We start from the raw sequence: 27,275 nt of genomic DNA on the forward strand, positions 1-27,275 counted from the left end.
TTACCCACCCTGGGAAAACAATGTTGTTCACAGAAAGAAGATAAAAAGAAAGTAGCGCTTTCACTGGCAAACTCTGTAAAGTGGCGCTAATGTGTGTGGGTGTAAATAACAGTCTGGCCTGTCTGCTGTCCACTCTGTATTGCTTTATTTAGGCATTTAACTATTTTTTCTCTCCATTCCGAGGTTTTTCTTTTCAATAGAAAACGGTCAGAAAATGAGGACATTTACAGCCAAAGTGTTCAGCCTTTTTTGGATCAATTTCACAGGGGAACAAATAAAGAAAAGGAGAGGCAAGAGAGAGTACCTTAAGAGTTGCCTCTTGAAATCAGCACGTAAGCAGGAGCGAGACAGAGACAGAAAGAGATGGAGGAATAAAGAGAGGAGGGCAGCCGCCAGAGGCAGATCAGGAGTAGTGGACACGGTCCTTCCCAGAACGGCTGAGCCTTCCTGCAGCATAACAAAAGGCAGAGCGCGGGTGGCCTCTGACTCCAGGCAGGTCAAGTGCAGGGCCATTAGGTAGCGCTTTCGCGTGCTAATGGCCCTGCGATAACAGAAGGGAGAGGGGAAATTCCTTTGTCCCCTCGTCCCCCCCCCCCCCCCCCCTTGACCTCGTCCCCCCCCCCCCTTGTCCCCCCCACTCCAAAATCTGGGGGGGATATATCCCCCGCGTCCCCCACACTTCCTACGCCCATGGGTATATCTAAACATGCATAGGACTGTTGTGGTGGAGGGTGTTGGGGAGTGGTTTGGGTTATTGTTCATGCTAGCAGTCTGTCACGCCCTGCCCCACAGACCAGACGAGGCACGGGACTATTGAGTACGCTTTTTATTGCAGTTCACAGGTACGGGATTGGATATGCCGGGTAAATAGGGGGGAAAGGTTCTTGGTCGTGATCCGTATTTTAGGGTGACGTCAGGTTTTCCCCCTGGTGGTCATCTCTGCCTCTTCTCTTCCTTCACGGGTGGTCCCGCCGGTCGTCTCCTTGGTAGAAAGAAAAAATGAGACACTCAGTATCCCTTTCTTTCCTACTGCTACTTCTTCCTATACTCGGGTTTCGATATAGCGCTCTCTCTCTTTTTACCTATATGCATTCAGATACCCCACCCCCTTTGGTTTCCCTCTTCTCAAGGCTTCTCTACCGTCCCCGGGCCCTTTTAGTCAGGTGCGTTCCCGTTGGAGGAGGAGGTTTGGTTTTCCCTGGCTTTGCTCTCCAACCCGCCCGTTCGCAGCGTGCCCCCCTTCCTAGTTTACGTAAGGGTGGTTCCTTACAGGCCCGAGAAGGTCGACTGGGCGTGCCACCAGCCCACCAATGTCCGCCCGGTCTTTCCGATACCTTGCCTGAAGCCGGGATCCGATGAAAGGGTCCCGGCCACCTCGTCTGCAGGTCCTTCCTCGGGGTACGTCCCGGTGCTGCTTCGGGTCCTCGCGTTGTCGTCTCGCTCCCTCCTCGGGTCCACCTCTCCGGCCTGCTCTCTCTGCATCCTCTTGTCGTCCTCGCGTTGTGGTTCTCCACTCAGCTTCTCGCTTCCTTGGCGTTCCACACCACCTGTGTGCGCTTCCGGCTCTTTCAGTCCTGCCACGCTCTGCCCCTCAGCTGCCAGTAGAGTCAGCACAAGTCGAGACGGCTTGGTGCCCCCGGGGTCCTCCTGTTGGCTTTCCTGGTTCTCCCCATCACACAGTCACAGACGAGAAAGCTAATTTTGGGATAAAGCAGGAGATACATCAGCTATGGGCTCCGCCATTGAATACGCTGGATTGACAGAGCTGGAAATATATAAGTGTTTTATTCCCTAACAGCTAATTTCTGTCTGATATAGGTCCTGGATATCACAGAAAACTGTGAAATGTCTTGTAGCACATATACTATGAAAATGGATGATTTGAATATACTGCATCAAAAATAAGATGTATGTTTGAAAAACAATAAAATTATGTTAAAAAAAAAAAAAGGACTCAAAGCAACGGCAGGCTTCTGAAGGACGTCACTCAATTCAACATCCAATCATTATCCTGCAAATGCTGAGTTTGGTTTTAACATTCCGATGCCCGAAAGTGAGTGAACAAGCCTCCATTAGCTATCACTTCATGACAGTACATCCTTCCCAAGAGTTCGACTACAGGTTTGAGTTTGGAAAGATAGCTCAAATTAACTTGTTGATTTATTTATTTATTATTATTTTTTTTTAAAACCTTTATTTCAAAATTCAGGACACAGCTATTCAGCCGACAGCCCGGAGGTTCGGCAGCATTGAGAGTTGGATACAGTGATGTGTCCCCAATACAGTTCAAAGAGTAATACAAAGGTCCAATTTTAAATAAATACAGAAAAAACTCACAGCAAACCCCAGCAAGGCAAGAGCATTGAAAGCCCATGGCGAAAGCCCCCAGGGGAGGCCGGACCCCACTCATCTACTAGTTACAAGACTGTGTACGGAGGAAGAAGGGGGACAGCAGAGGCCCAAAACGGGTCCTAGAACCCAACTGTGCTGGAAAGTAGGTCAGGGGGAAAGCTGTTCCTCGGGAGGTTCCAGATCCGGGGCAAGACATATTCCCCCCCTGTATTGGTTCCACCGCCCCCAGATGGCATGCCACTTCCGGGGGCGACCTCTAGAGCAGTAGACCGTCTTCTCCCTAAACATGCTCCAGTCCATGTTCTCCTTCCACGCGGTCAGGGTAGGGGGTCCCGAGGAGCCCCACAATCGCGCGATGTCCCTTTTAGCGACCATGTTACCCAGAGTCACCCATTGGGTCTGCGCCTCATCGAGGTCAGTGGGCCCCCAGACGTTCAGGAGGCAACACCGCGCCTCCGGCTGTACCGCCGTGCCCGTCACCTCCCCCATAACTGCATGGACTCTCCTCCAGAACTCCACAATGACACAACATTCCCAAATGATGTGCAGGAAAGTACCCACCATACCACATCCCCTTCTGCACAGGCCGTCCTCCGAGAATCCCATGTGGACCAGCCGTGGCCCCGTCACATACACCCGGTGCAGTATTTTAAGCTGCACCAGCCTCAGACACGACGGGATCGCAACCTCCTTAGGAGAAGAAACCGCTGACTGCCAGTCCTCATTATCCAACTCAAGGCCATCCCTAGTCCACTGTTCTCTCAGCCCCAAAAGCATGTCTGCCCGGACATTAATCAACTTCTTATATATGAGCGAGATCGTGCTCTCGGGCATATGACCATCAAGGACTCGGTCCTCAAGGGGAGAGGACTCCGGCACCTTCTCGCCCTCCACGAGGACTGATCGGAGGGCGTGACGCAGCTGGATATACCTGAAGTACTCTGAGGGCCCTAGCTCATACTCAGTCTGCAACTCCTCGAAGGACTTCACCCTCCCCTTATGCAGCACATCTCCCACCTTGGATATACCTATCAGGTCCCACTTATCAAAGCCCTTCGTATGCCAGAGTCTTCCCAATCTTTCCGATTCAAACAATGGGGTAGCGAGGGTGAGCCTATCCTTCCAGCCCAACGAGTCAGTCGCCATCTTCCATACACGCACCGCCACACCTGTGGGCCCCGTGAGGGACGAGTCTAGGGACCGCGAATACAACGCCCTGTAGTAGTTGCCGCCACGCAGCAGCCACCTATCCATGGCATACCCAGGGCTGAGGGCAGGGCCATAAAACCCATGGTTGATCGCGCTCAGCTGCGTGGCCCAATAGTACCGTCGGATGTCTGGGAGCGCAATGCCCCCATCGTACCATGGGAGCGTCAACTTTGAAATAGCTATTCGCGGCCGCCCATCCCACAGCAACGTCCGTTGGAGGCCTTCGACCTCCCGAAAGAATTTGGCCGGTACCCAGTCCAAGGTGTTCTGGAGGGCGTAGAGGAAGCGGGGAAGAGACATCATTTTGAACAGGGCCGCACGCCCAACAAGGGAGAGCGGCAGCCTCCGCCAACCTTCAACATCTCGCCTCAAGCGTGCCAAGGGGGGGAGCAGATTCCTCTCATAGCGCACAGCAGGATCCATGGATATAAAAATCCCCAAATACACGAAGCCCTGCTGGGCAACCTGTATCGGACATGTTCTAGGGATCGGTGGGACCTCGCCACTTAGAACGTACAAGTACGATTTGCCCCAATTAATCACAAGCCCCGAGTTCCTACCGAACGATGCGAGTACGTCACAGACCACTATAAGTGACTTCTTAGGTGAGGCAAGATACAGCAGGATATCGTCGGCATAAAGCGAAATACGGTCCTCGTGATCAGGCGACCACCGAAGGCCCCGTATATCCGGATGCCAACGTATCCACGCAGCCAACGGTTCAAGGGCGAGGGCGAACAACAGAGGCGACAGGGGGCAACCCTGCCGAGTACCCCTACCAAGCTGAAACGGAGTAGATGCCCGACCATTCACCACAACATTCGCTAGTGGCCCCTCGTACAGCAACCGAACCCAACTCACAAAACCGCGACCGAAACCAAACTTGGCCAGCACGGCCCATAAGTATGCCCACTCCACCGTGTCAAAGGCCATCGTGGCATCAAGAGATGCCACAATAGCCGGTTCACGCAGCGTGCCCGCCCTGGCGATGACGCCATGAAGACGCCTAAGGTTTAATGCTGTGTTTCGGTGCGGGATGAAGCCAGATTGATCCGGGTGGACCAAATCGCCAAGTACCCTAATCAAACGGGTAGCCAGGAGTTTGGCCAGAATTTTCGGCTCAGCGTTGAGGAGTGAAATGGGCCGATAGGAGGCGCACCTATCTCGGGGTTTACCCTCTTTATGTATGACCACGATCGACGCCAGCCGCTGATCCAACGGAAGGATCCCATCCCCCCGCGCCTCCAAAAACATGGCGCGCAGGTGAGGGGCGACCCTATCCGGGAACAGTTTGTACAGGTCGATCGGCAGTCCATTCGGTCCAGAGGCCTTACCCGAGTTTAAAGCGCGAATCGCCCCCGCCACCTCGTCAACCGTTATGTCACCATCCAAATCGTCCCTATCTATGTCAGAGAGGCAGGGCAACTCGATATCACGGAGGAGATCAGACGAGTCCTCGGGCGGCCTGTCCGACACCGAGGAATAAACCCTACGAAAATACACCGCGAAACACTTCACAATCCCCTCAGGTTCCACAATCGCCTCTCCCCACTCTCGTCAACTCTGGCACCACTCTATTGACCCGTTCTTTCCTGTCCAACCACGCCAGGAGTTTCCCTGCCTTATCACCAACGTCATACAGGCGGCCCTGTTGTTCCCTACTGAGGGTCTTAGCGGCGTTCGTCACCAGGTCCCTATACTCCGCCTGCTTCAAGCAAAGCTCATGCAGCGAGGACTCTGTAACCTCCTCCTCCATAGCCCCCTCAAGGGCCGCGATCTCCTCCTCCACTTGCCGCATCTCGCCATCCCTCCGATTCTTGGCAGCCACCACCAGGGAGAGGGCTTCCCCCCGAAGGACAGTCTTAAAAGCTTCCCACAGCGACACCGCCGAGTCCACGGTTCCCAGATTGTCCTTAAAGTAATTATCTACCTTCTTTACCAGGGCGCTGCGCATCTTGGGGTCTCGGAAATACCATGGGTTGATGGGGGCTACCCTCCCTCCTCCCTCCCGACCTAGATCCAGCCGGATCCACACTGGCGAATGGTCAGAGATACCGCGTGCCATGTGCCTCGCCTCGGATATCAGCGAGGCATGTGCGGACAGAGTGAGCAGGTAATCAATCCTGGAGAGGCTACCATGCGCCCCGGAGTGAAACGTGTATTGACTCTGTGTGGGGTGCCGGAGCCTCCAGCAGTCTATCAAACCAAACGTATCCAGGAAGTCTGGAAGCCATTTCTGAGCCCCCCCTGTGTCCCTGGGCGGGTATCTATCCAACAGTCCGGAGCCCACAGCGTTGAAATCCCCTCCCACTACCAGCATTTCCCCCGGGAGAGTCAGCAAAGCCCTGCCCAGTTCAGCAAATGTGGAGGCCTGCAGGGCCGGCAGGACATAAACCGAAACCAAAACCAAAGTCCTTCCTTCCAACCGCCCCGCCCCGCCACCGCCACAAACCTCCCCCTATCGTCAACAATGGTGGAGTCCACCTCAAAAGGCAACGATGCTCTAACGAGGATGCCCACACCCCTGGACCCAGAAGAGAATCCCGAGTGTGCAATGAATTTATACCCCTTCCTATTCAGGGCATAGCACGTATTACCTATGAGATGCGTTTCCTGCAGCAGGACAACATCTGGCATTGAGCGTTTCAAAAATTGCAAAACAATCCCCCTCTTGATGCGATCCCCCAAACCATTAACATTCCAGCTTATAACACTTAAACCTCTACCCCCCATCCTCAAACGGAAAGAGGCCCACCCCACACCCGAGGAGCCACCATGGAACAGCCCTGAGGATAATCATCATGCCTTGCAAAAATAAACCCCCCAACAACAAACTCAAAATCCCAAAAACTCCCCCCACCCTGCACCCCTGCTGCAGCTTACAAAGCCCCCCCAACTTGCAGTGTGCCTGTCGCCCTACAAAAACAAAAAATCTACAAAAAGTACCCTAAGGGAGGAAAAGAGCACCCCTCGCCCTCCCGCAACCCTCCACAGTTACTGCACTCTGTTCAAGTCTTCAAGGATGGTCAAATCAAGTCAGGCCGGCTCAGGGATATCAGCCCTGTCCATCCCGGCCACTGTCTCCATGCTCGGCTGTGTCGTCCCCCGTCCGTCGCCGGGGCAAAGCGTCCAGCCATTCGTCAGCCATAACAGGAGAGTCAAAAAAGAATGTCCGATCTTCATGCACCACCCGTAGTCTGGCAGGGAAAAGCATGGCATACTTCAGATCCAGTTCCCGAAGTCTCCGCTTCACCCCCAGGAAGCTCTGTCTCTGTCTCTGCACCTGCTGGGTGAAATCCGGATAAAAATTCACCGACGCATTCTGGAAGGGGACTGGGCCCGTTACCCTCGAAGCTTGCAGGATAGCGTCCCGATCTCGAAAATGAAAGAGCCGGGCAACAATCGGCCGCGGCGGGGCACCCGCCTTGGGCCGCCCGCCCGGCACCCTATGGGCCCTTTCCACCGCGAAAAACTTTCCAAGGCCCTTAGGCTTCAGATGATTGAGGACCAAATCCTCCACCAGCAGGTCCGCCGAAGCCTCATCCGAGGACTCCGGGACCCCGATGACGCGCACGTTGTTGCGCCTGGCCCGGCTCTCGAAGTCCTCCAGCCGGCGGGCGGCGAGGTCACTCTCGGCCCTCAACTTCCGAACCTCGGTCTGCAGATCCGCTACATCATCAGTGAGGCCCGTGGTCTTGTGGTCCAGGTTCTTAACGCGTTCGTTCGTCTTGCCCAGGTCCGAGCGGATCAGATTGACATCTACCAGGATGGCATCCACCTTATGCGCCAGGGCCTCGAACTGTCTCCCCATCGAGGACTGCATCCCGTCGAGCGCGCCCATGACATCCTGTAGGGAGAGCTCCGGTGTCCCAGGCGAGTCCTCCTTCTGGGCATCCGGCGCCTGGCTCGATCCACTCGGCGATGCTTTCAGGAGGGCGTAGCGGTCCATACTGTTGACTTGGGAATACGTTCCCCGCCTGGTGGACTTAGTCTTCAGCCAATCCCCTTCTGCTTTGCCCGACATAATGGACTCCAGGCAGTGCAATGCAATTAAGACTGTTCCCTCTCAGAGAGAGGAATAAGGAGTGAGCAGGTCTGCCTTGTGCTGCCAAAGTAGCCCGCCGAGCGTCCTTGGGGTAATAAAGCCACCCAGAGCTCTACAGTGTCCGGGCAGACAAAGGGGACGAAACCGAAAGTGAAAGAGCGAGGACCTCCGTCCGACAGTTCACACCTCGCCAGGCCGTTGTTGATCAACTAGGAGTCGGGCATCCTGCCAACTCTAGCCCCTGGCATCCCCGGGAGTTAGGCCGCAATCTTCCTCCGGTCGTAAGTCCGGTTCCCGATGGGCGATCCGACCGTGGGTAGCATCAATCGCCTCCCTGACAACTCAGCAACACGGTGCCATGCATACCATCAGGATTAGAGACAGGATAGTCGACGGAGGGCGCGAGGGTCTCGGGAGCTCTAAGCTCACGCGGCCATCTTGGTCAAGCGCTAGGCTCCTCCCGCACTTGTTGATTTATTGAGGAGTGTTAATACTGCTAGCAGACTCCCATGATTGCTCCTTGGGGCCATGGTCCTTCCAGTCAATCAAATGCATCAATTTAACCCATAACGTTTTAGAATCCAGGATTGCTTTAATTTCATACACAGCTTCTTCACTAATTACAACTGGTGGTAACACTGGAATAATTTGAGTATCTGAGGTAACAGTTTTTTTCCAGGTCCACATGGAAAACTGAGTGAATTTGTAGATTAGATGGAAGTACACGTTTTACCACTACAGGATTTATGCTTTTATCAATTGGATCGGGATGAAAATATAAATTGTGTGTTGTCCTTTAATATTTTTGGTTGAGGCAAGATGGCGGCCGAGTGAAAGTCGGCTGTAGGTGGCTCTCCTGGTGACAGCAGGATAATATCAAATCAAGGATGCTGAAGACCTGAATGGCGGGGAAACATGATATAACTAATAGTATTGAAAAGGAGTATCTCTTACCGGGAGTAAGACGCTGGGTATCAGCATTGGTGGCGGTAGCGGAGCAACTGATCATCGGCTGCCGTGAACTCGAGCGGGAGCTCGTCCAAGAATCAAGCTGGAGAAGTGGCTGCGCTGCAGCCCTTAGCGCGGATAGTATGTCACCCAAAATTGCCACAAAAGCAAAGGACCCATGCAATCTGTCCCCCTGGAGTCCCCGAAGCAAAACTCGGTAGACACAGAAACGGCACCTGCCCCCGCAGTGCAAGGACGCCGGCAGAGGACCTGGACGGATAATCCCCCAGACGGGAAGGGGAGGGGCGCGGGAGCACAGCCTCAGCTGCCTCGGACCACGATCATCGACATATTCCGGGCTGTAGGGGCAGGACCTGTTGCTGGACCTGTCGCTGGCCAGTTGAAGGAGCAACCCGGAAAGGAGCAGCAGGAAACCACACAGACGGCTATGGAGATCGAACAAAGTATTACTGGTAAGCCACCGATCGGACCCGGGGAGAATATAGAGCAGGTTGAGAACGAGACTGTAAAGCTGCAGAGGGATGGGGGGCGATTGCGTGTCAATATACCAGAAACCCAAGTGGATGAATCCCCGGGGGGGATGGCCACAGGTAATGTCAGCCAGCACATTGGTTCGCCTGGGGAGACAGAAACCCAGCAGGAGGAAGAAATCGGGCAGCATCTCAGAGTACAGAAGCAAAAGGGAAAGATGAAAGATATGAAAGGGGCCCTAAAGACACATGGAATAATGCAAGAGGGCAGGGAGAGGGATATTGATTCGGAGGCAAATGATTATTACTCTCTCTCTGATGCCACCTCGTCAGGATTGGGCTCAGATCAAGGGACTAATACAGATTCAAGTGAGGAAGAAAGTATCTCGGGCACAGAAGCAAGAGGTCTGAAAACAACTCCTACCACTAGGAATACGATCTCCCGAACAGGGAGGAAGACCAACCCTAAGCATACTAATCTTAGGTGGGATTATTCCACGGGGGACCAATTAGTGGGGGTCTGCAATCAGTCTAACCGAGAAGAAGCTGCAGTGGGGTTCCCCACGCTCTCCCCCACACTAGAATCTATACTACAATGTGTAATGGCACACAGGGAAGAAGCCCGGTTGGAAAGCAAACGCTCCCAGAATGCCACCGGAAACTCCAGGGGGCAGTGAGAAAAACTACAAAAACATGCAACGATATAAGCGATCGGATGTCGGAGCTAGAGACAAGGACGGCAGCGTTGGAAGTGGACATAGGTGGTTCAAAGGGCCAAATTGAAGCACACGAGGGACAACTTTCGGATATTCAATGGAAACTGGAAGAAGGTGAAAACCGGCAAAGAAGGAACAACTTACGTTTTCTTGGGATTCCGGAAGGGAAGGAAGGCCCGATGCACGCTTGTATATGGTCGAACTTCTGGAGAAATCCTTCCCAGAATTGACAGGCTGGAATTGGTCGCAGGAGATACAGAGGGCACATCGAGTCCCGTTTAACATTCGGCAGTCAGCCCGCCTAGTTGCCAAACCACGGGCATTCTTGGTGTATTTTGGCAACTTTTTGCTGAGACAAAATGTGTTCGAAAAAGGCAAGACCCGAAGCACAGCGTACGGCAGATGGTTTTTCTTTTTTTTACTAGGCCTGACTTCTGCCACACTACGGTGGAACGTAAATGGCGCCTGCGGCAAATGATCACATTGTTCCAGGAGAAAGGCGCATAGGCCTTTCTTCTAAATCCGGCTCGATTGAAAATAATATGGAAAGATCAAACGAGTTTTTTTACATCAGAAATCAAGGCCAAGGAGTTTCTAGACACTGGGGGGAGATGAATTTGTTTTTTCTATCTTTTTTCCCATTATAGGCAGATACTCTGAATTAATCGCTCTAGATCAACCCGGATGAACGACATTTTAATGGCTGTCTGAAGGGCCCAAAGGCTCCAGGACCATAACAGGCCAGAACAACAATACAGGAAATATTTAGTCACAATTGTATTAATATGCGTTAATACGTGACCAGGGTGAGAACCACCATTCATCACACCCAGACCTAGGAGGGTCTGTTGCCTCACATAGGGTGGGGGGGAGGCGTATGGGGGGGAGGGGTGAAGGGGAGAGAGGGGGGTTGGGAGGTTGGGGAAGGGGGGGTAAAATTCAGAAAATCTAGAAAAGCAAAGTACTAATGCAGGAAGAAAGCTGTCAGTAAAAAATTAGGGGAGTGGTCCATAGGGCAACTTAGGCAACAAGGAAGCGATAAATATGGGTAGGCTGACCGTCTGCACAATTAATATCGGTGGGCTGAATGATAGGGGCAAATTAAATAGGGCCGGGGAGGTGCTGCGAGCAATAGGGGCTGACATCATCTGCCAGCAAGAGAACCATATCCCCTGGCAGAAAAGAGGGCTGAATATCATCCCTGGTTATTCTCAGGTTATCTGCTCATCTCAGTCCACCAATACTAGAGGGGTGGCCATACATGTCTCTAAATGGCTATTACCCATTAAGCAAGCCATGTCGGACAAATGGGGTAGGTGGGCTATTGCTTGTATCCCAAATAAGCTCACAATCTATACAATATATGGCTCAAACATTGATGATTCGGATCTGTTGTCAGAGCTTGAGGTTGAATTGGCCTCTTGGCCAACGCCCCTAATTTTAAGTGGGGATTTTAATAACCATTTAGATACAGGGGATGTTGTTAGGGGTGGGTATAAAGGAAGGAAACCACAAGTTTTTAAAGCTTTAAAGGCACTCATGGACAGCCATGGGCTGGTTGATATGTGGTCATGTAAAAAAGAAGGGGATCCGGGGTTCACATACTTCTCATGTCCACATAGAAAATATGTCAGACTCGATTATTTTTTTGTGTCTGCCTCTCTTTTAGAGGGGGCACAGATTAGGAAGCTCCCTAAGGTCTTGTCAGACCATAACCCGTTGATGCTGAATATTGAGGATCGGCGTTTACAAAAGAATTTACAAAGTGGACCTTCGACAAAAAACTGTTCGGCACAGAAGGTTTTATTGATCACATTAGGGGGTGCACATGACAGTTTTATTTATATCAATAGATACAGCACCTCAAGAGAAAATGTTTGGGATTCATTCAAAGCAGGGCTTAGAGTAAGCTTTGCTGGGTTTAATAGGAAGCAACAGAGAAATGAAATATACACACTCACAGAGGAATTGAGCAACTATGAGAAACAATACATGATAGCTATGGGACAAAAACAGGTAGACCAGCAAACATCTCTAGAGCTAAAAGTAATTAGAACTAAGGCCAAGATAAATGGAATTTTTAATAAAAAAGTAGCCGAAAGATTTCAAACTGATACACGGGAGAATTATGAGTATGGTGAGATGACGGGGAAACATCTCGCACTCCGGTTAAAACAAATGGGGGCAGCAAACAACATTTTAAAATTCAGAGGGAAGGACGGTGGGATAGCTACAGGTCTCCGAGACATATTAAAAATACTTATGGATTTCTATCAAGATCTGTATAGCTCTAGGGTTACGGTATCAACATTAACAGGGGCAATAACAGAGAATATATCCCCATAGCTGGAAGGGCTAGAAGAAGACATTTCTCTGAATGAGGTTTTAGAGGCACTACAGACGATGGCTCTGGGCAAGGCATCGGGCCCAGATGGAATCCCTATGGAGTTATATAAAGCGTTACAAACAGATTTGGCCCCTTTATTACTAGATCTATTTTTATCTGTTCAGCAGAAGGGGATCCCGCCCCAATCATGGAAAGAAACTAATATAGAGATCTTCCTGAAGAAGGGAAAGAATGCTGTAGATCCCGCTTCACACCGACCTATCTCATTAATTAATACCAACGAGAAATTATATTCTAAAATCTTGGCTTTAAGACTCTCAAAGACAATTGGGTCCTTAGTGAGCACATCGCAGCATGGGTTTATTCCAGGTGAAGGAACCACGGACCATGTCCGATGGGTAATCTCTTTATTCAATATAGCCAAAGCCACAGGAACACAGATGTCTTTGATATTGTTGGATGCCCAAAAAGCATTTGATCAAGTAGAGTGGACATATTTGTGGCAAAATCTAAGATCTAAGGTCTTCGGCCCACGAATTTTAACTGCCATCCAAGCCATGTATGTTGAATCTCATGCGAAAATACAGTTAATGGGGAAGGAGTCGTGGCACGAGACAGGGCTGCCCCTGCTCCCCGATTGTATTTGCGCTCTATATAGATCCCCTAGTTAGATCTCTATTAAATGATCATTTAAATAAACCAATCAAGGTCCATGGCTATAACACCAAGGTGTTAGCCTACGCCGATCATATCGTGGTTGTCACCCCCGATCCACAAAATGCAATAACTAGGATTGAAACGCTGGCCTCAGAATTTGGAAGACAATCAGGATATAGCTTAAATACAGACAAAACACAAATTGTATGTACTCGGAATACACAATTTTACGATCTTTGAAGGATGAAGTCAGCCACCTATTTAGGGATCATTATTACAGCAGAAGTAGGAAGGACCTGGGAAATAAATTCTGCACCTTTATTAAAAAAAATTGGAGGCGATTTAAAGAGATTGGATAACTTACATCTATCTATCATTGGAAGAGCGAATGTCATAAAGATGACCATGTTTCCTAAATATTTTTACCTAATCCGCTGTATACCTTTGGAACCAGCAAATTCAATATTAAAAAAGGTAGATGGATTGTTCTCACAATTTATATGGGGCTACAAGAAGATCAGGAGATCGTTGAAATTAATGATGACCTTACCGCAACACTGTGGGGGGCTGGCAGTCCCTAATCTCCTATATTACTGGGCTGTAATGCTGCAACACATGACTATTTTATTTAGATCAAAAGCCTGGGATCAGGCTAGGATACTCGATTTGGATAATGAGATCCCGCCATCCATTTACGAACTAGCAGTAGGAAAATTAGCACCAGGGTTAGTTTTAAGGCAGCTAGAAGGCAGCTACTATAAAAAAAACACATTTTAAGATCTTAAGAGCTGCCTGGAATGTATGGTGGAAAACTAGCAAAGCCTTAAAAATACCCAGAATCCAGAGATATGTGGCTTTATGGCGCTCATCGGCCTTTTCGGCTCCACTGTATGACAATGTAAGTAAAACCTGGGAGAAGGCAGGAGTTCAAAATATAGAGGCTATTACTGACCTGAATGGGCTTCTCCCGTTCAATGAACTACAGGAACGATATGGGCTAGATCCGAATACATTTTTTAAATATATACAAGTAAGGGAAGTAATTAAAACATTGGATTTAAAATCTATTGATCTTGCTTAAATTCCGCTTTTAGATTATTTAATGAAAAAACAGCTCTGAGTTAAGGATTTGTATTTAATATTGATGGAGGTCAACCCGAATGATATTGCTAGAGTAGAAAGCAGCTGGGCGAAGAAATTGAATAATCCGGATATTGACATGTGTAGATCATTAGAATTATCTAAAAAAGCATTTTTATCGGCTAATCTTAAAGCCCAAACGTTTAAAACGATATTTGGGCTGTACTTTACGCCAGCTAAACTATGGGCATGAGGGAAAAGGGATAACAACAAGTGTCCAAGATGTGGCCAGGGCCCTGCTGATATGATCTATATGTTTTCTCATTGCTGTAAACTGGATATATTACAGGAAGGTATGGAGCTGTTTTTACAGCAGGCCCTGAGGCGGGATGTTTCCTTAACTCCAACCATGTTGTTATTTGGATGTGATGATGGGCAACAGCTGGAAGGATCTCAGGTCTATTTATGCTTTATGGTAGTAGCTGTATATCGCATAATGAATGCGTCTAAGTGGAAGGATGAAGATCCCTTAACCTACCAGGCTTGGTATGCTAGACTTTTTCATATATTTAATTTGGAGATGGCATTATATAAATGCAAAGGCAGAAGGGGGAAGGCAAGGGGTCAGTTAATCTTGGGGTCTCTGATGGAGCTGTAATTGAAATAAGTGGATAAATGCTTATATTTGTTATGTTTGTTATGTATGTTCAGCTCTGTCCTGTGTAAATATCTATCTTGTTTTTTCCTTTTCCTCTCTTTGGGTATGTACCTTGTTTATTTTATGTCTGTCCGGATTGCTCATTTGGGACTGGTTTGTCTCCAATGAAAAAGAAATGTAATTATTGCTTTCTGGAAAGAAAAAATAAAAAAAAAAAAATATATATATATATTTTTGGTTGAAAGCTGAACATGATATTGTGCCTTGTATTATGGAGCTGGTCTTTGAGAATACCTTTCACACCGAATCTTAGCTGCCTTAAGATTTTAGTGGGCTTTTGAAGACGACTACCTAGGTTTTGTCGGGGTTGAGCTTGAGCCACTTGCTCTGCTGGTCATGCATCTGTGGAAGTTAGCTTTGGTGTTGGTGGGGTCTGAGGAAAGAGACAGGGTGAGCTGAGTGTCATCCGTGTAGGATATGATGTTCCTGTTGTGTGATCTGACCAGGGTAGCTAGCGGGCCATGTAGGTGTTCAAGAGGGTTGTAATTAAAGGTGATCCGTGGGGGACACTGCAGACGATGTCCTTGGGCACCGAGGAGTATGGTGGGAGGGGGATGCTCTGGGTTCATCCTGTGAGAAAGGAAGCCAGTCACTTGAGGGCTTTCTCTTGTATACCCATCTGGAGGAGACCGTGTAGGAGGGTGTAGTGGGGCACTGTATTGAATGCTGTGAAGATGTCGAGGAGGATAAGGGCAGCCCTCTCTCCCTTGTCCATGTGACCTCTGATGCTGTCTGTGGCCGCGATAAGGGCTGTTTCTGTGCTGTGCTTAATGTGGAATCATGAGTGAGAGGGGTCCAGGAGTTTGTTGACTTCCAGATGGTTGGTAAGTGTGAGGTTCATTGCTTTTTCCATGACTTTGGCTAGAAAGGGAAGTAGGGAGATTGGTCTGCAGTTTTTTAGATCTTTCGGGTCTGCAGAGGATTTTTTAGGAGAGGCTTGAACTCTCCGTTCTTCTAGGCTGCTGGGAAGTATGCAGAGGAGATAGAGGCTTTGAGGATGGTGGTGAACTCCTGGCTGATAAGAGTTGATTAAGCGAACACAAGAAGATGATGGACGGAGTGCTGAAACTTTTCAGACACTCCCCCCAGTCACAGATCTGGGTTGAATCCATCATCATTCTTTAGCTCACTTCACCACACCAGTTCAGACTCAGCTATATGCAAATCAGCCTTGACCCTGTGCCTCATGGGAACAGTCCAGCTCGAACTGCCAAGCCAAGTCTTCCCTGGACCGGAAACAAGCATCCTGGGACTGGTTTCGGGGTACCACCCCTCTTCAGCCAGGCTAGCTTGAATCCAGTGGCAAAGTGAGCAAGGGACCCACGTCTAGGCATACACTGCCAACTTAGGGCAAACAAAGCATACAAAAGGAGATGATGGGCGAGCGCTGAAACTTTTCAGACACTTACCCCCTGTCACAGATCTGGGTTGAATCCTTCATCATTCTTTAGCTCACTTTGCCACCCCAGTTCAGACTCAGCTATATGGAAATCAGCCTTGACCCTGTGCCTCATGGAACAGTCCATCCCGAACTGCTAAGCCAAGTCTTCCCTGGACCGGAAACAAGCATCCTCGGACCGATTTTGGGGTAACACCCCTCTTCAGCCAGGCTAGCTTGAATCCAGTGGCAAAGTGAGCAAGGGACCCATGTCTGGGCATACCCTGCCAACTTAGGGCAAACAAAGCAAACACAAGGAGATGATGGACGGAGAGCTGAAACTTTTCAGACACTCACCCCCTGTCACAGATCTGGGTTGAATCCCTCGTCATTCTTTAGCTCACTTTGCCACCCCAGTTCAGACTCAGCTATATGCAAATCAGCCTTTACCCTGTGCCTCATGGGACAGTCCAGCCCGAACTGCCAAGCCAAGTCTTGACTGGATGGGAAACAAGCACCCTGGGACCGATTTCGGGGTAACACCCCTCTTCAGCCAGGCTAGCATGAATCCAGTGGCAAAGTTATGTTATATAATTTTATAACGCGTGCAGCTACTCTGAAGAGTATCCCGTCGCGAAACAAAGAAGAAGAGTCAGCAAACTAACACTAGACGAAAAGGTAGATTTTTAGATGTTTCTTAAAGGCCAGAGGGTCTTGGGTATTGCGAAGCGCAAAGGAAAAGGCATTCTATGCCTGGGCAACTTTCACAACAAGGGAAGAGCCGCCCAGTCTGCGTTCGAATGGAACGGGGTACTTGAGCTAAAAGAAGTGCTCCTGAGCGTAATTGTCTCAGCGGTACATAGAAGGAAAACCGTTTCCGCAAATAGGCGGGACCCAGACCATGGAGGGCACGATGTACAATAACAAGAGATTTAAATTTGATCCGTCCGGCCACGGGAAGCCAGTGAAATGAACGTAGATGTTCGGGCACGCTACTCCTGTGAGCAAGTGAGCAAGGGTCCCACGTCTGGGCACACCCTGCCAACTTAGGGCAAACAAAGCAAACACAGGGAGATACTGGACGGAGCGCTGAAACTTTTCAGACATTCACCCCCTGTCATGGGTCTGGGTTGAATCCATGATCATTCTTTAGCTCTCTTCGCCACCCCAGTTCAGACTCAGCTATATGCAAATCAGCCTTGACCATGTGCCTCATGGGAACAGTCCAGCCCGAACTGCCAAGCCAAGTCTTCCCTGGACTTGGCTTGGCAGTTCGGGCTGGACTGTTCCCATGAGGCACAGGGTCAAGACTGATTTGCATATAGCTGGGTCTGAACTGAGGTGGCGAAGTGAGCTAAAGAATGATGATGAATTCAACCCAGATCTGTGACAGGGGGTGAATGTCTGAAAAGTTCCAGTGCTCTGTCCGTCATCTCCTTGTGTTTGCTTTGTTCGCCCTACGTTGGCAGGGTATGCCCAGATGTGGGTCCCTTGCTCACTTTGCCACTGGATTCAAGCTAACATAGCTGACGAAGGGTGTTACCCAGAAGCCGGTCCCAGGATATTATTTCTGGTTCAGGGAAGACCTGGCTTGGCAGTTCGGGCTGGACTGTTCCCCTGAGGCACAGGGTCAAGACTGATTTGCATATAGCTGGTTCTGAACCGAGGTGGCAAAGTGAGCTAAAGAATGATGATGGATTCAACCCAGATCTGTGACTGGGGGTGAGTATCTGAAAGGTTTCAGCGCTCCGTCCATCATCTTTTTGTTTTTGCCCTGATAGAGTCGATTCCCTTGTTGAACAAATGGTGGGGGCAGCGGGGTCTCCACAGCAATTGTGGAGGAGCATTGCCCCACTGTCTGGATCAGAGCCAACAAATAAATAATAAAGCGATGTTCTATCATCGTTGTATTTTTCATTTGTTGGCTCTGAGTCAGCATGTGGAGGAAGGGGCGGGCTGAGGCAAAGGAGTGGGGAGAAGGCGTGCTATGGGCACTCTCTAAATGTGCATATGTGTTTGGCCGCCCGTCTCATCCCGGCCTAAACTCACATGAGCCCATGAGTTTCTCCAGCCCGGCTACATTCCAACCCGGCTGCACTGACCAGCTGGGCTGGAGAAACCCAACAGACTCCCTGGTCTGAGCGGAGCGAAGTTCCAGCCTGCTCATGCCAAACCCCGCGCTGGTCTGCAGCACGGGCTTTGGATGGGAGTCTGACCCAGGGGCTGCTGGGACCAGGAAGAGGGCAGGAGGTACAACGCGGTAGGCGGATTAGGATAGATTTAAAAAAAAAAAAAAGAATATATTATTACTAACATCCCCCCCCGCGTGAACACCTCCTGCTCCGCTTCTTGCGTTCCCTCCACACCCCAACCACCCTTTTTTTGTGGCGGCCGCTACTGGGTGGGTGCAGGGGTCCCTGGATTTATTTTATGTCTGTCCGGATTGCTCATTTGGGACTGGTTTGTCTCCAATGAAAAAGAAATGTAATTATTGCTTTCTGGAAAGAAAAAATAAAAATACAAAAATATATATATATTTTTGGTTGAAAGCTGAACATGATATTGTGCCTTGTATTATGGAGCTGGTCTTTGAGAATACCTTTCACACCGAATCTTAGCTGCCTTAAGATTTTAGTGGGCTTTATAATGAATATCTTGTATCTTTTTTAAACTATCTTGAATTGTGAGGATATTCTGTGGAGGCAGGTTAATTTCCCCAATAATTCTGGTAAGAAAACTAATACAACAGAAAAAAGGGAATATCCTAAAGACAAATGCATGCGATTGTTGCATGCATACTCTTCCACCAAAGAGAGTCAACCCAGTCATCAACATCCGATGTTAACTGACAATACAAATGTCTGCCAATCCATCTGAGGGTGATGGCTAGGTGATAAGCGTTCAATAATATCCAACAGGTTACAAAACCCTGTCCAGAAACGAGAAATGAACTGCGCCCTCTGTCAGAAATAAGCACAGAGGGAAAGTCATGGATTTGGAGTATGTTTTGTAAAAAGTGGGAAGCCAAACTCAAAGCCAAAGGAAGCTAGCTCTCTAAGAGGGACAAAATAAGGCATTTACATGACTGATCCACCACCACAAGATTAGTGTCACATCTCTTCTTAACCTTGGTTCACTCCATAGTATAATCCTAAAAAAAGAGTGGCAAGGATATGAATGAACAGCTAAAGGTTGTAGCATATCCATCCTCCATTGATGTAGTCTCTTATTTCTAACACAGGTTTCACATCATACCACAAATTCGTTAGCATATTTTGACAGAGATGGCCACCAAAGAAACATTGTAATAGTTGGACTATTTTAGATTTACCAGGATGACTAGTTAATCCAAACAAATAATACTGAAAGAATACTCTTTCCTGAAGGTTCTTGGTTGGAACTGATATAGCTTTTTTGTTTTTGTTTTATAATTCTTTTTATTAACCAATGGTGGATCACAGCTTCAAACTGTCACTTAGATGAATATTACAGTTCTGCGGACACGACATAGACATTGTACAAAGCATCGTTACATTGAGACAAGAGAAGTTATTAAAGTTACAGTGCTGTTGGATTGTCCTGGGAAGGAGGGACAGGTGGCTCACAGATATCCCCCCCAATAAGCCTTCCATTTGTCCCAGATTGCGGTCCATTTTTTAGGGCAGCCTCGTGCCATGTAAACAGTTTTTTCCCTGATCATGCACCAGTCCATATCTGCCTTCCAGTCTTTGATCTTCGGCGGTGTTTCTGCCCCCCATAGTCGTACAATGTTTCTTTTTGCTACCATTTGGCCCAAGGTTGCCCATAGCTTATCTTTGCTGTTGAGGGCTGTGAGCTATCACACATTGAAGATGATATAGCTTTTTTAATGAAATTAATGCTTTGCAGTAATGAAAACTTGTACAGGCGCTAAGTTAAGGCAAACGTGACCTTAGAAGCCATATTTTCTGATACTTTTCATTGAACCACGTTAATAAACCTGTATTTTCATGGCTCACTAGAATAAAAATTGAAGGTGTGCCACAGAGAAGGACAATGACTTTCACATACCATTCTGAATAGAGTATGCACATTCAAGGTTAAACCTAGCTGTCCCAGAGAGAATCACATACAGTGAAACCTTTACTGTTCCATGTGCAGACGCTTGCTCATGAAAAGCTCTATATAGTGGAACTATGAGAAACCTGTTGAATGTATTCAGTTTGGTTTAGAGCCTGTGAACCATGTACTACTGTATTGAAAGTATGTCATCCTTTGTTTAGAGCCATAGAAAAGGGTAGGATTTCTTAATATGGTGTGAGTCCCTTCCCATGTGCTTCAGAAGGCAAATCTATGCTGGAATTTCCCCCATCTTAGAATCTGAATTTTAATGATCAGAACTATAGTGAGTTATTTATTGATTCTGTACTTTAACAGAGCTTTGCACTCTGATTTATTGACTAATATAAGGTTGAAACTTCATTGTCTGTCATTCTTCTAGGACCTTTGACTTCTTAAATGGAGATGAATCTGGCCGGAAGCACCAAAGCCTGTCTAGGGACTGCACTGCTCCCAATCCATCAAGGTGCGTCTGGGGAAATCTTTAATGGGTTTTGTGTGTCGTCAGATCTGGTAGCAGAGTTGATGGTTCAGACTGTACTGGTACCGAGCATACCAGAGTGGGTAAATTGGCTTTAGAATGCAAGAGCTGCCCCTTCATGGTTCAGATAGGTTTGCCCCAAGATTCAAATTGACCCTGACCCAATCTGCATCCCTGATCCCTGAAGAGTGTGGGGAGATTTAAGAGCTGTCCTGAGACTCCTGAAGCGACATTGTGAGTATCGATAGGGATAAGCATTGTGCATGCATAAAGTGTGAGTGAACGTGAATATAAGTGGTGAATGTTGGGATTTGTAGTGTGAAGGAGAGTGCAGTGTCATGCAGTGGTCAGACTTTGAATTTACATATTATGTGGTTTTGACTTGTGGTTTTGTAGGCTCTGTGATTATTGTCTTGTTGATATTTTCCTTTGAGGTTTGAGGGTGTAAATTGTGTTATTTAGCTTACTTTGGAGACGCTTAATGCAGTTGCCATATAAAGTTGTGGTTTAAGTTGGTAGGATTTGCTGTGATTCATAATCTTGAGATCTAGTTGTTTTGTTGAACTGTCTGCTACGGTAGACTGTACTCGTGTTGGCACTGAGCACTTTACTGTTCGAAAGGCGGGACTACATTTCCCGGCAGGCTGTTGCACGCAGGTGACGGAGGTGAAGCGTACATGCGCCTGGAGGCGTACTTCAAAGCCCCAGTCCTCCTACAGCGCGGAAGACTGTAATCGTTATGGCACTGAGCACTTTAATGTTGGAAAGGCAGGGGACTACATTCTCCGCAGGCTGCTGCACGCAGGTGAAGTGTACATGCGCCTAGAGGCGTACTTCAAGGCCCCTGTCTTCCCGCAGCGCGGGAGACCGTAATCGTTTTGGCACTGAGCACTTTACTGTTGGAGAGGCGGGGGACTACATTCCCCGGCAGGCTGCTGCACGCAGGTGATGCAGGTGAACCAGTGTTTTGCGGCCACATGGGAGAAGGCGCAGCCGCCACTTCTGCTTCTGAGGATGAGAGGAGTGTGGGCAAGGTAGAGGGATGAGGAGTAGAGTTGTCTGGTGGGTTGGTGGAAGTTTACTCTGTGGTTGAGGAAAATTGGGCTTGTGTTGTAGAGGGCTTTGTAGGTGTGGGTGAGGAGTTTGAAATGGCACCGTTTGTTAACGGGATCCAGTGCAGAGCTTTGAGGTGAGGTGTTATGTGGGTCCGTCTCTGGAGGTCGAGGACAAGCCTTGCTGCTGCATTATTTATGATCTGGAGTCTGTCTAGTATTTGGGTGGTGATCCCTGCATATAGGGTGTTACCATAGTCAAGGCGTCTGGTGACGAGGACTTGGGTGATGGTACTTCTAGTGTCAGTGGGGAGCCATTTGAAGATTTTCTTCAGCACGCAGAGGATGTAGAAGCATGCCGAAGAGACGGCATTTATCTGTTTTCTCATTGAGAGCATGCTGTTGAGTATCATACCTAGGTTTTTAGAGTGTTTGGTGTTTGTGAGCAGGGGTCCGAGTTCTTTTACCCACTAGGTGTCGTTCCAGGGGGAGGTGGTGCTTTTGAAGACGACTACCTAGGTTTTGTCGGTGTTGAGCTTGAGCCACTTGCTCTGCTGGTCATGCATCTGTGGAAGTTAGCTTTGGTGTTGGTGGGGTCTGAGGATAGAGACAGGGTGAGCTGAGTGTCATCCGTGTAGGATATGATGTTCCTGTTGTGTGATCTGACCAGGGTAGCTAGCGGGCCATGTAGGTGTTCAAGAGGGTTGTAATTAAAGGTGATCCGTGGGGGACACTGCAGATGATGTCCTTGGGCACCGAGGAGTATGGTGGGAGGGGGATGCTCTGGGTTCATCCTGTGAGAAAGGAAGCCAGTCACTTGAGGGCTTTCTCTTGTATACCCATCTGGAGGAGACCGTGTAGGAGGGTGTAGTGGGGCACTGTATCGAATGCTGTGAAGATGTCGAGGAGGATAAGGGCAGCCCTCTCTCCCTTGTCCATGAGGCCTCTGATGCTGTCTGTGGCCGCGATAAGGGCTGTTTCTGTGCTGTGCTTAATGTGGAATCATGAGTGAGAGGGGTCTAGGAGTTTGTTGACTTCCAGATGGTTGGTAAGTGGGAGGTTCATTACTTTTTCCATGACTTTGGCTAGAAAGGGAAGTAGGGAGATTGGTCTGCAGTTTTTTAGATCTTTCGGGTCTGCAGAGGATTTTTTAGGAGAGGCTTGAACTCTCCGTTCTTCTAGGCTGCTGGGAAGTATGCAGAGGAGATAGAGGCTTTGAGGATGGTGGTGAACTCCTGGCTGATAAGAGTTGATTAAGCGAACACAAGAAGATGAAGTCCAGCTCGAACTGCCAAGCCAAGTCTTCCCTGGACCGGAAACAAGCATCCTGGGACTGGTTTCGGGGTACCACCCCTCTTCAGCCAGGCTAGCTTGAATCCAGTGGCAAAGTGAGCAAGGGACCCACGTCTAGGCATACACTGCCAACTTAGGGCAAACAAAGCATACACAAGGAGATGATGGGCGAGCGCTGAAACTTTTCAGACACTTACCCCCTGTCACAGATCTGGGTTGAATCCTTCATCATTCTTTAGCTCACTTTGCCACCCCAGTTCAGACTCAGCTATATGGAAATCAGCCTTGACCCTGTGCCTCATGGAACAGTCCAGCCCGAACTGCTAAGCCAAGTCTTCCCTGGACCGGAAACAAGCATCCTCGGACCGATTTTGGGGTAACACCCCTCTTCAGCCAGGCTAGCTTGAATCCAGTGGCAAAGTGAGCAAGGGACCCATGTCTGGGCATACCCTGCCAACTTAGGGCAAACAAAGCAACACAAGGAGATGATGGACGGAGAGCTGAAACTTTTCAGACACTCACCCCCTGTCACAGATCTGGGTTGAATCCCTCATCATTCTTTAGCTCACTTTGCCACCCCAGTTCAGACTCAGCTAAATGCAAATCAGCCTTTACCCTATGCCTCATGGGACAGTCCAGCCCGAACTGCCAAGCCAAGTCTTGACTGGATGGGAAACAAGCACCCTGGGACCGATTTCGGGGTAACACCCCTCTTCAGCCAGGCTAGCATGAATCCAGTGGCAAAGTTATGTTATATAATTTTATAACGCGTGCAGCTACTCTGAAGAGTATCCCGTCGCGAAACAAAGAAGAAGAGTCAGCAAACTAACACTAGACGAAAAGGTAGGTTTTTAGATGTTTCTTAAAGGCCAGAGGGTCTTGGGTATTGCGAAGCGCAAAGAAAAAGGCATTCTATGCCTGGGCAACTTTCACAACAAGGGAAGAGCCGCCCAGTCTGCGTTCGAATGGAACGGGGTACTTGAGCTAAAAGAAGTGCTCCTGAGCGTAATTGTCTCAGCGGTACATAGAAGGAAAACCGTTTCCGCAAATAGGCGGGACCCAGACCATGGAGGGCACGATGTACAATAACAAGAGATTTAAATTTGACCCGTCCGGCCACGGGAAGCCAGTGAAATGAACGTAGATGTTCGGGCACGCTACTCCTGTGAGCAAGTGAGCAAGGGACCCACGTCTGGGCACACCCTGCCAACTTAGGGCAAACAAAGCAAACACAGGGAGATACTGGACGGAGCGCTGAAACTTTTCAGACACTCACCCCCTGTCATGGGTCTGGGTTGAATCCATGATCATTCTTTAGCTCTCTTCGCCACCCCAGTTCAGACTCAGCTATATGCAAATCAGCCTTGACCATGTGCCTCATGGGAACAGTCCAGCCCGAACTGCCAAGCCAAGTCTTCCCTGGACTTGGCTTGGCAGTTCGGGCTGGACTGTTCCCATGAGGCACAGGGTCAAGACTGATTTGCATATAGCTGAGTCTGAACTGAGGTAGCGAAGTGAGCTAAAGAATGATGATGAATTCAACCCAGATCTGTGACAGGGGGTGAGTGTCTGAAAAGTTCCAGCGCTCTGTCCGTCATCTCCTTGTGTTTGCTTTGTTCGCCCTACGTTGGCAGGGTATGCCCAGATGTGGGTCCCTTGCTCACTTTGCCACTGGATTCAAGCTAACATAGCTGACGAAGGGTGTTACCCAGAAGCCGGTCCCAGGATATTATTTCTGGTTCAGGGAAGACCTGGCTTGGCAGTTCGGGCTGGACTGTTCCCCTGAGGCACAGGGTCAAGACTGATTTGCATATAGCTGGGTCTGAACCGAGGTGGCGAAGTGAGCTAAAGAATGATGATGGATTCAACCCAGATCTGTGACTGGGGGTGAGTGTCTGAAAGGTTTCAGCGCTCCGTCCATCATCTTTTTGTTTTTGCCCTGATAGAGTCGATTCCCTTGTTGAACAAATGGTGGGGGCAGCGGGGTCTCCACAGCAATTGTGGAGGAGCATTGCCCCACTGTCTGGATCAGAGCCAACAAATAAATAATAAAGCGATGTTCTATCATCGTTGTATTTTTCATTTGCTGGCTCTGAGTCAGCATGTGGAGGAAGGGGCGGGCTGAGGCAAAGGAGTGGGGAGAAGGCGTGCTATGGGCACTCTCTAAGTGTGCATATGTGTTTGGCCGCCCGTCTCATCCCGGCCTAAACTCACATGAGCCCATGAGTTTCTCCAGCCCGGCTACATTCCAACCCGGCTGCACTGACCAGCTGGGCTGGAGAAACCCAACAGACTCCCTGGTCTGAGCGGAGCGAAGTTCCAGCCTGCTCATGCCAAACCCCGCGCTGGTCTGCAGCACGGGCTTTGGATGGGAGTCTGTCCCAGGGGCTGCTGGGACCAGGAAGAGGGCAGGAGGTACAACGCGGTAGGCGGATTAGGATAGATTTAAAAAAAAAAAAAAAGAATATATTATTACTAACATCCCCCCCGCGTGAACACCTCCTGCTCCGCTTCTTGCGTTCCCTCCACACCCCAACCACCCTTTTTTTGTGGCGGCCGCTACTGGGTGGGTGCAGGGGTCCCTGGATACTCCTGATGTATGGAGCTCATGATGGTGGCAGTGGTATGGGTTAAAAGAGTGTCCCATGTAGTGATTGTTGCTTGGTTGTGGTCCCTGTTGGTGGGGAGTGTATTGATGCTGTCTATGAGTGGTTGCGGGCAAAGTGTTTGTAGAAACTTTTCATTGATGCTATTCTTAGACAAAATTAGCTTTTTTGCAGAGCAATTTTTTACCCCCCCAGCCCCCAAAAAATAGCTAGATCTGTTTGCTCAATTAACTCCAGTGGAATCTACAAGCCCTTGTTACCTTTAGAATTCTCAGAATGTTGGGGAAAAACCAGCACATTTTTGGAATAAATCGTGATGAAGGGTTAACTAAAATACGAGCTAGTTCAAAAATCCGAGAAAGGATTAGAACCAGAGCAGGATAGGCCCAGCTATCAAATCCAATCTGTTACTATCTTTTTCAACAGGTGGGAGGGGTTTGGAGTAAGGGTACACCACGCGCGGTAGTCTGGGTGTGAGAAGCTTTGGGAGGGACTGACTGGAGTTTTACGCGCATGCGCCACAGGGTGTTTCGGCATTTCGGTGTCGGGGTTAGTGGTGCATGGTTAATTGAGCGACGTGCAACAGAAAACCGCTTCAGCTTCTTCTGCGAGTGCTCGTATCTGCGAGGTAATGGAACAGAGCGATAGTGAGTCTGCAGCCATGAAGGAGATCGACATGTCCCTAGGTACGTTCAGCCTATAGAATTTAATCTGGCTTCAAAAGTTAACGGTCTCACCTGGGCGTGACGGGAGGGCCCAGCGCAAGTGCTGTAGTCGATGAGAGCCCTAAAAGTCCTCACTGAGTGCGCCCAAACGTCCATCCCCCCCCTTTTCCTTTGCGGTGGGGACTGCCATGGGCATGAGAGTGGCCACTATAAATAGATAGCTCAGGGTGCCGGGTGGGCTGCGTCATCTGCTGGTGCCATGTTTAGGGGTGTGTGGCGGGCTCTTGAACCACAGCAACTGTTCGTCTCCGCCACGCAATTGGTTATACCACTTGCTTCTGGATCTAACGTTCTCATAAATACTCTTTCAAGCGGTAATAGCGGATGAGGTGGATTTAGGGAGGAATGGGCGAAGAAATAACGGGATGGAGGAATGGCATTGCAGTTTGTGTTTAGTGGACGTATGGTGAAGAACGAGTTCTAGAGAAACGTAAAACTTTCTAACATATGAGCGTCCTAAAACTGCCCACTTGAAATAGCCGCTGAAGGCGGGTGTGAAAAAAAATCTTGTCAGTGATTGCAACCATATGCAATAACCAATGCATTCCCACCATTAATTTTAACATGGTTTGTGCACATTTTCAGCTTTTTACTGAATGAGCTAGTGCAGCATGCGTGTTATGGGTTAACTTGTTTGCACCTACTTTGGTGAATTAAACGATAAATTGTGTAGTTCCAAACAAGGGAATAACATTTTCCTAGCATAACTAGCTGGATCAGATATATTCAGGATCACTACTAAGGTCATTTGCTTGAGAGTCAATATTTTATGTGACAAAATAAAATAAGCTGTATTAAAAACTACTTCGGAGGTGGCCGCAGTGCTCCTCCGAGTTATGTTCCTGCAGGAATATTACCATGTACGCTCTAAAACTTTTTATGCATCCTCTTGACTTTATCTTTTAAGGGAATGGCTGGTGAGAAGAGCAGGGCCAGGGCTTTAAGTGGGCCGGGTTTGAGGCCCGGTAGTAATTGAAACGGGTCCCTTTCGGGCCTTGTATTAATAATGGCCTTAACTTTACAGGAAAAACACTGATCGATTTCTTAACAATGAAAGTAAAAAACGTTAAGGTAATCCA

General features: G+C 48.8%; 1 protein-coding gene and 1 long non-coding RNA gene across 3 annotated transcripts in view; one reads left to right on the plus strand and one right to left on the minus strand.

Annotated features, from left to right (window-relative positions):
• Positions 1–744: 744 nt before the first annotated feature.
• LOC146829227 (uncharacterized) lies at positions 745–26,297 on the minus strand. Its single transcript, XR_014962205.1, has 3 exons — positions 26,209–26,297; positions 1,335–1,695; positions 745–982 (listed from the first exon to the last, which is right to left on the minus strand). It is a non-coding gene; the product is annotated as an uncharacterized LOC146829227 (long non-coding RNA).
• LOC146829228 (UAP56-interacting factor-like) overlaps positions 25,916–27,275 on the plus strand; it is an 801,405-nt gene continuing 800,045 nt past the window's right edge. Inside the window, exon 1 of one of the 2 annotated variants that reach the window (XR_014962204.1) lies at positions 25,916–26,157. Coding sequence is in view for 1 of the 2 variants with exons in the window: in XM_085607860.1 (XP_085463986.1) it covers positions 26,103–26,157 (55 nt within the window). In the remaining variant the exon portion in view is untranslated. The remainder of the gene's footprint in view (positions 26,158–27,275) is intronic. The other variant, XM_085607860.1, reaches the window with a different exon arrangement.

Source organism: Triturus cristatus, chromosome 5_2 (genome assembly GCF_964204655.1).
Source record: "Triturus cristatus chromosome 5_2, aTriCri1.1, whole genome shotgun sequence".
Classification (NCBI taxonomy): Eukaryota; Metazoa; Chordata; class Amphibia; order Caudata; family Salamandridae; genus Triturus; species Triturus cristatus.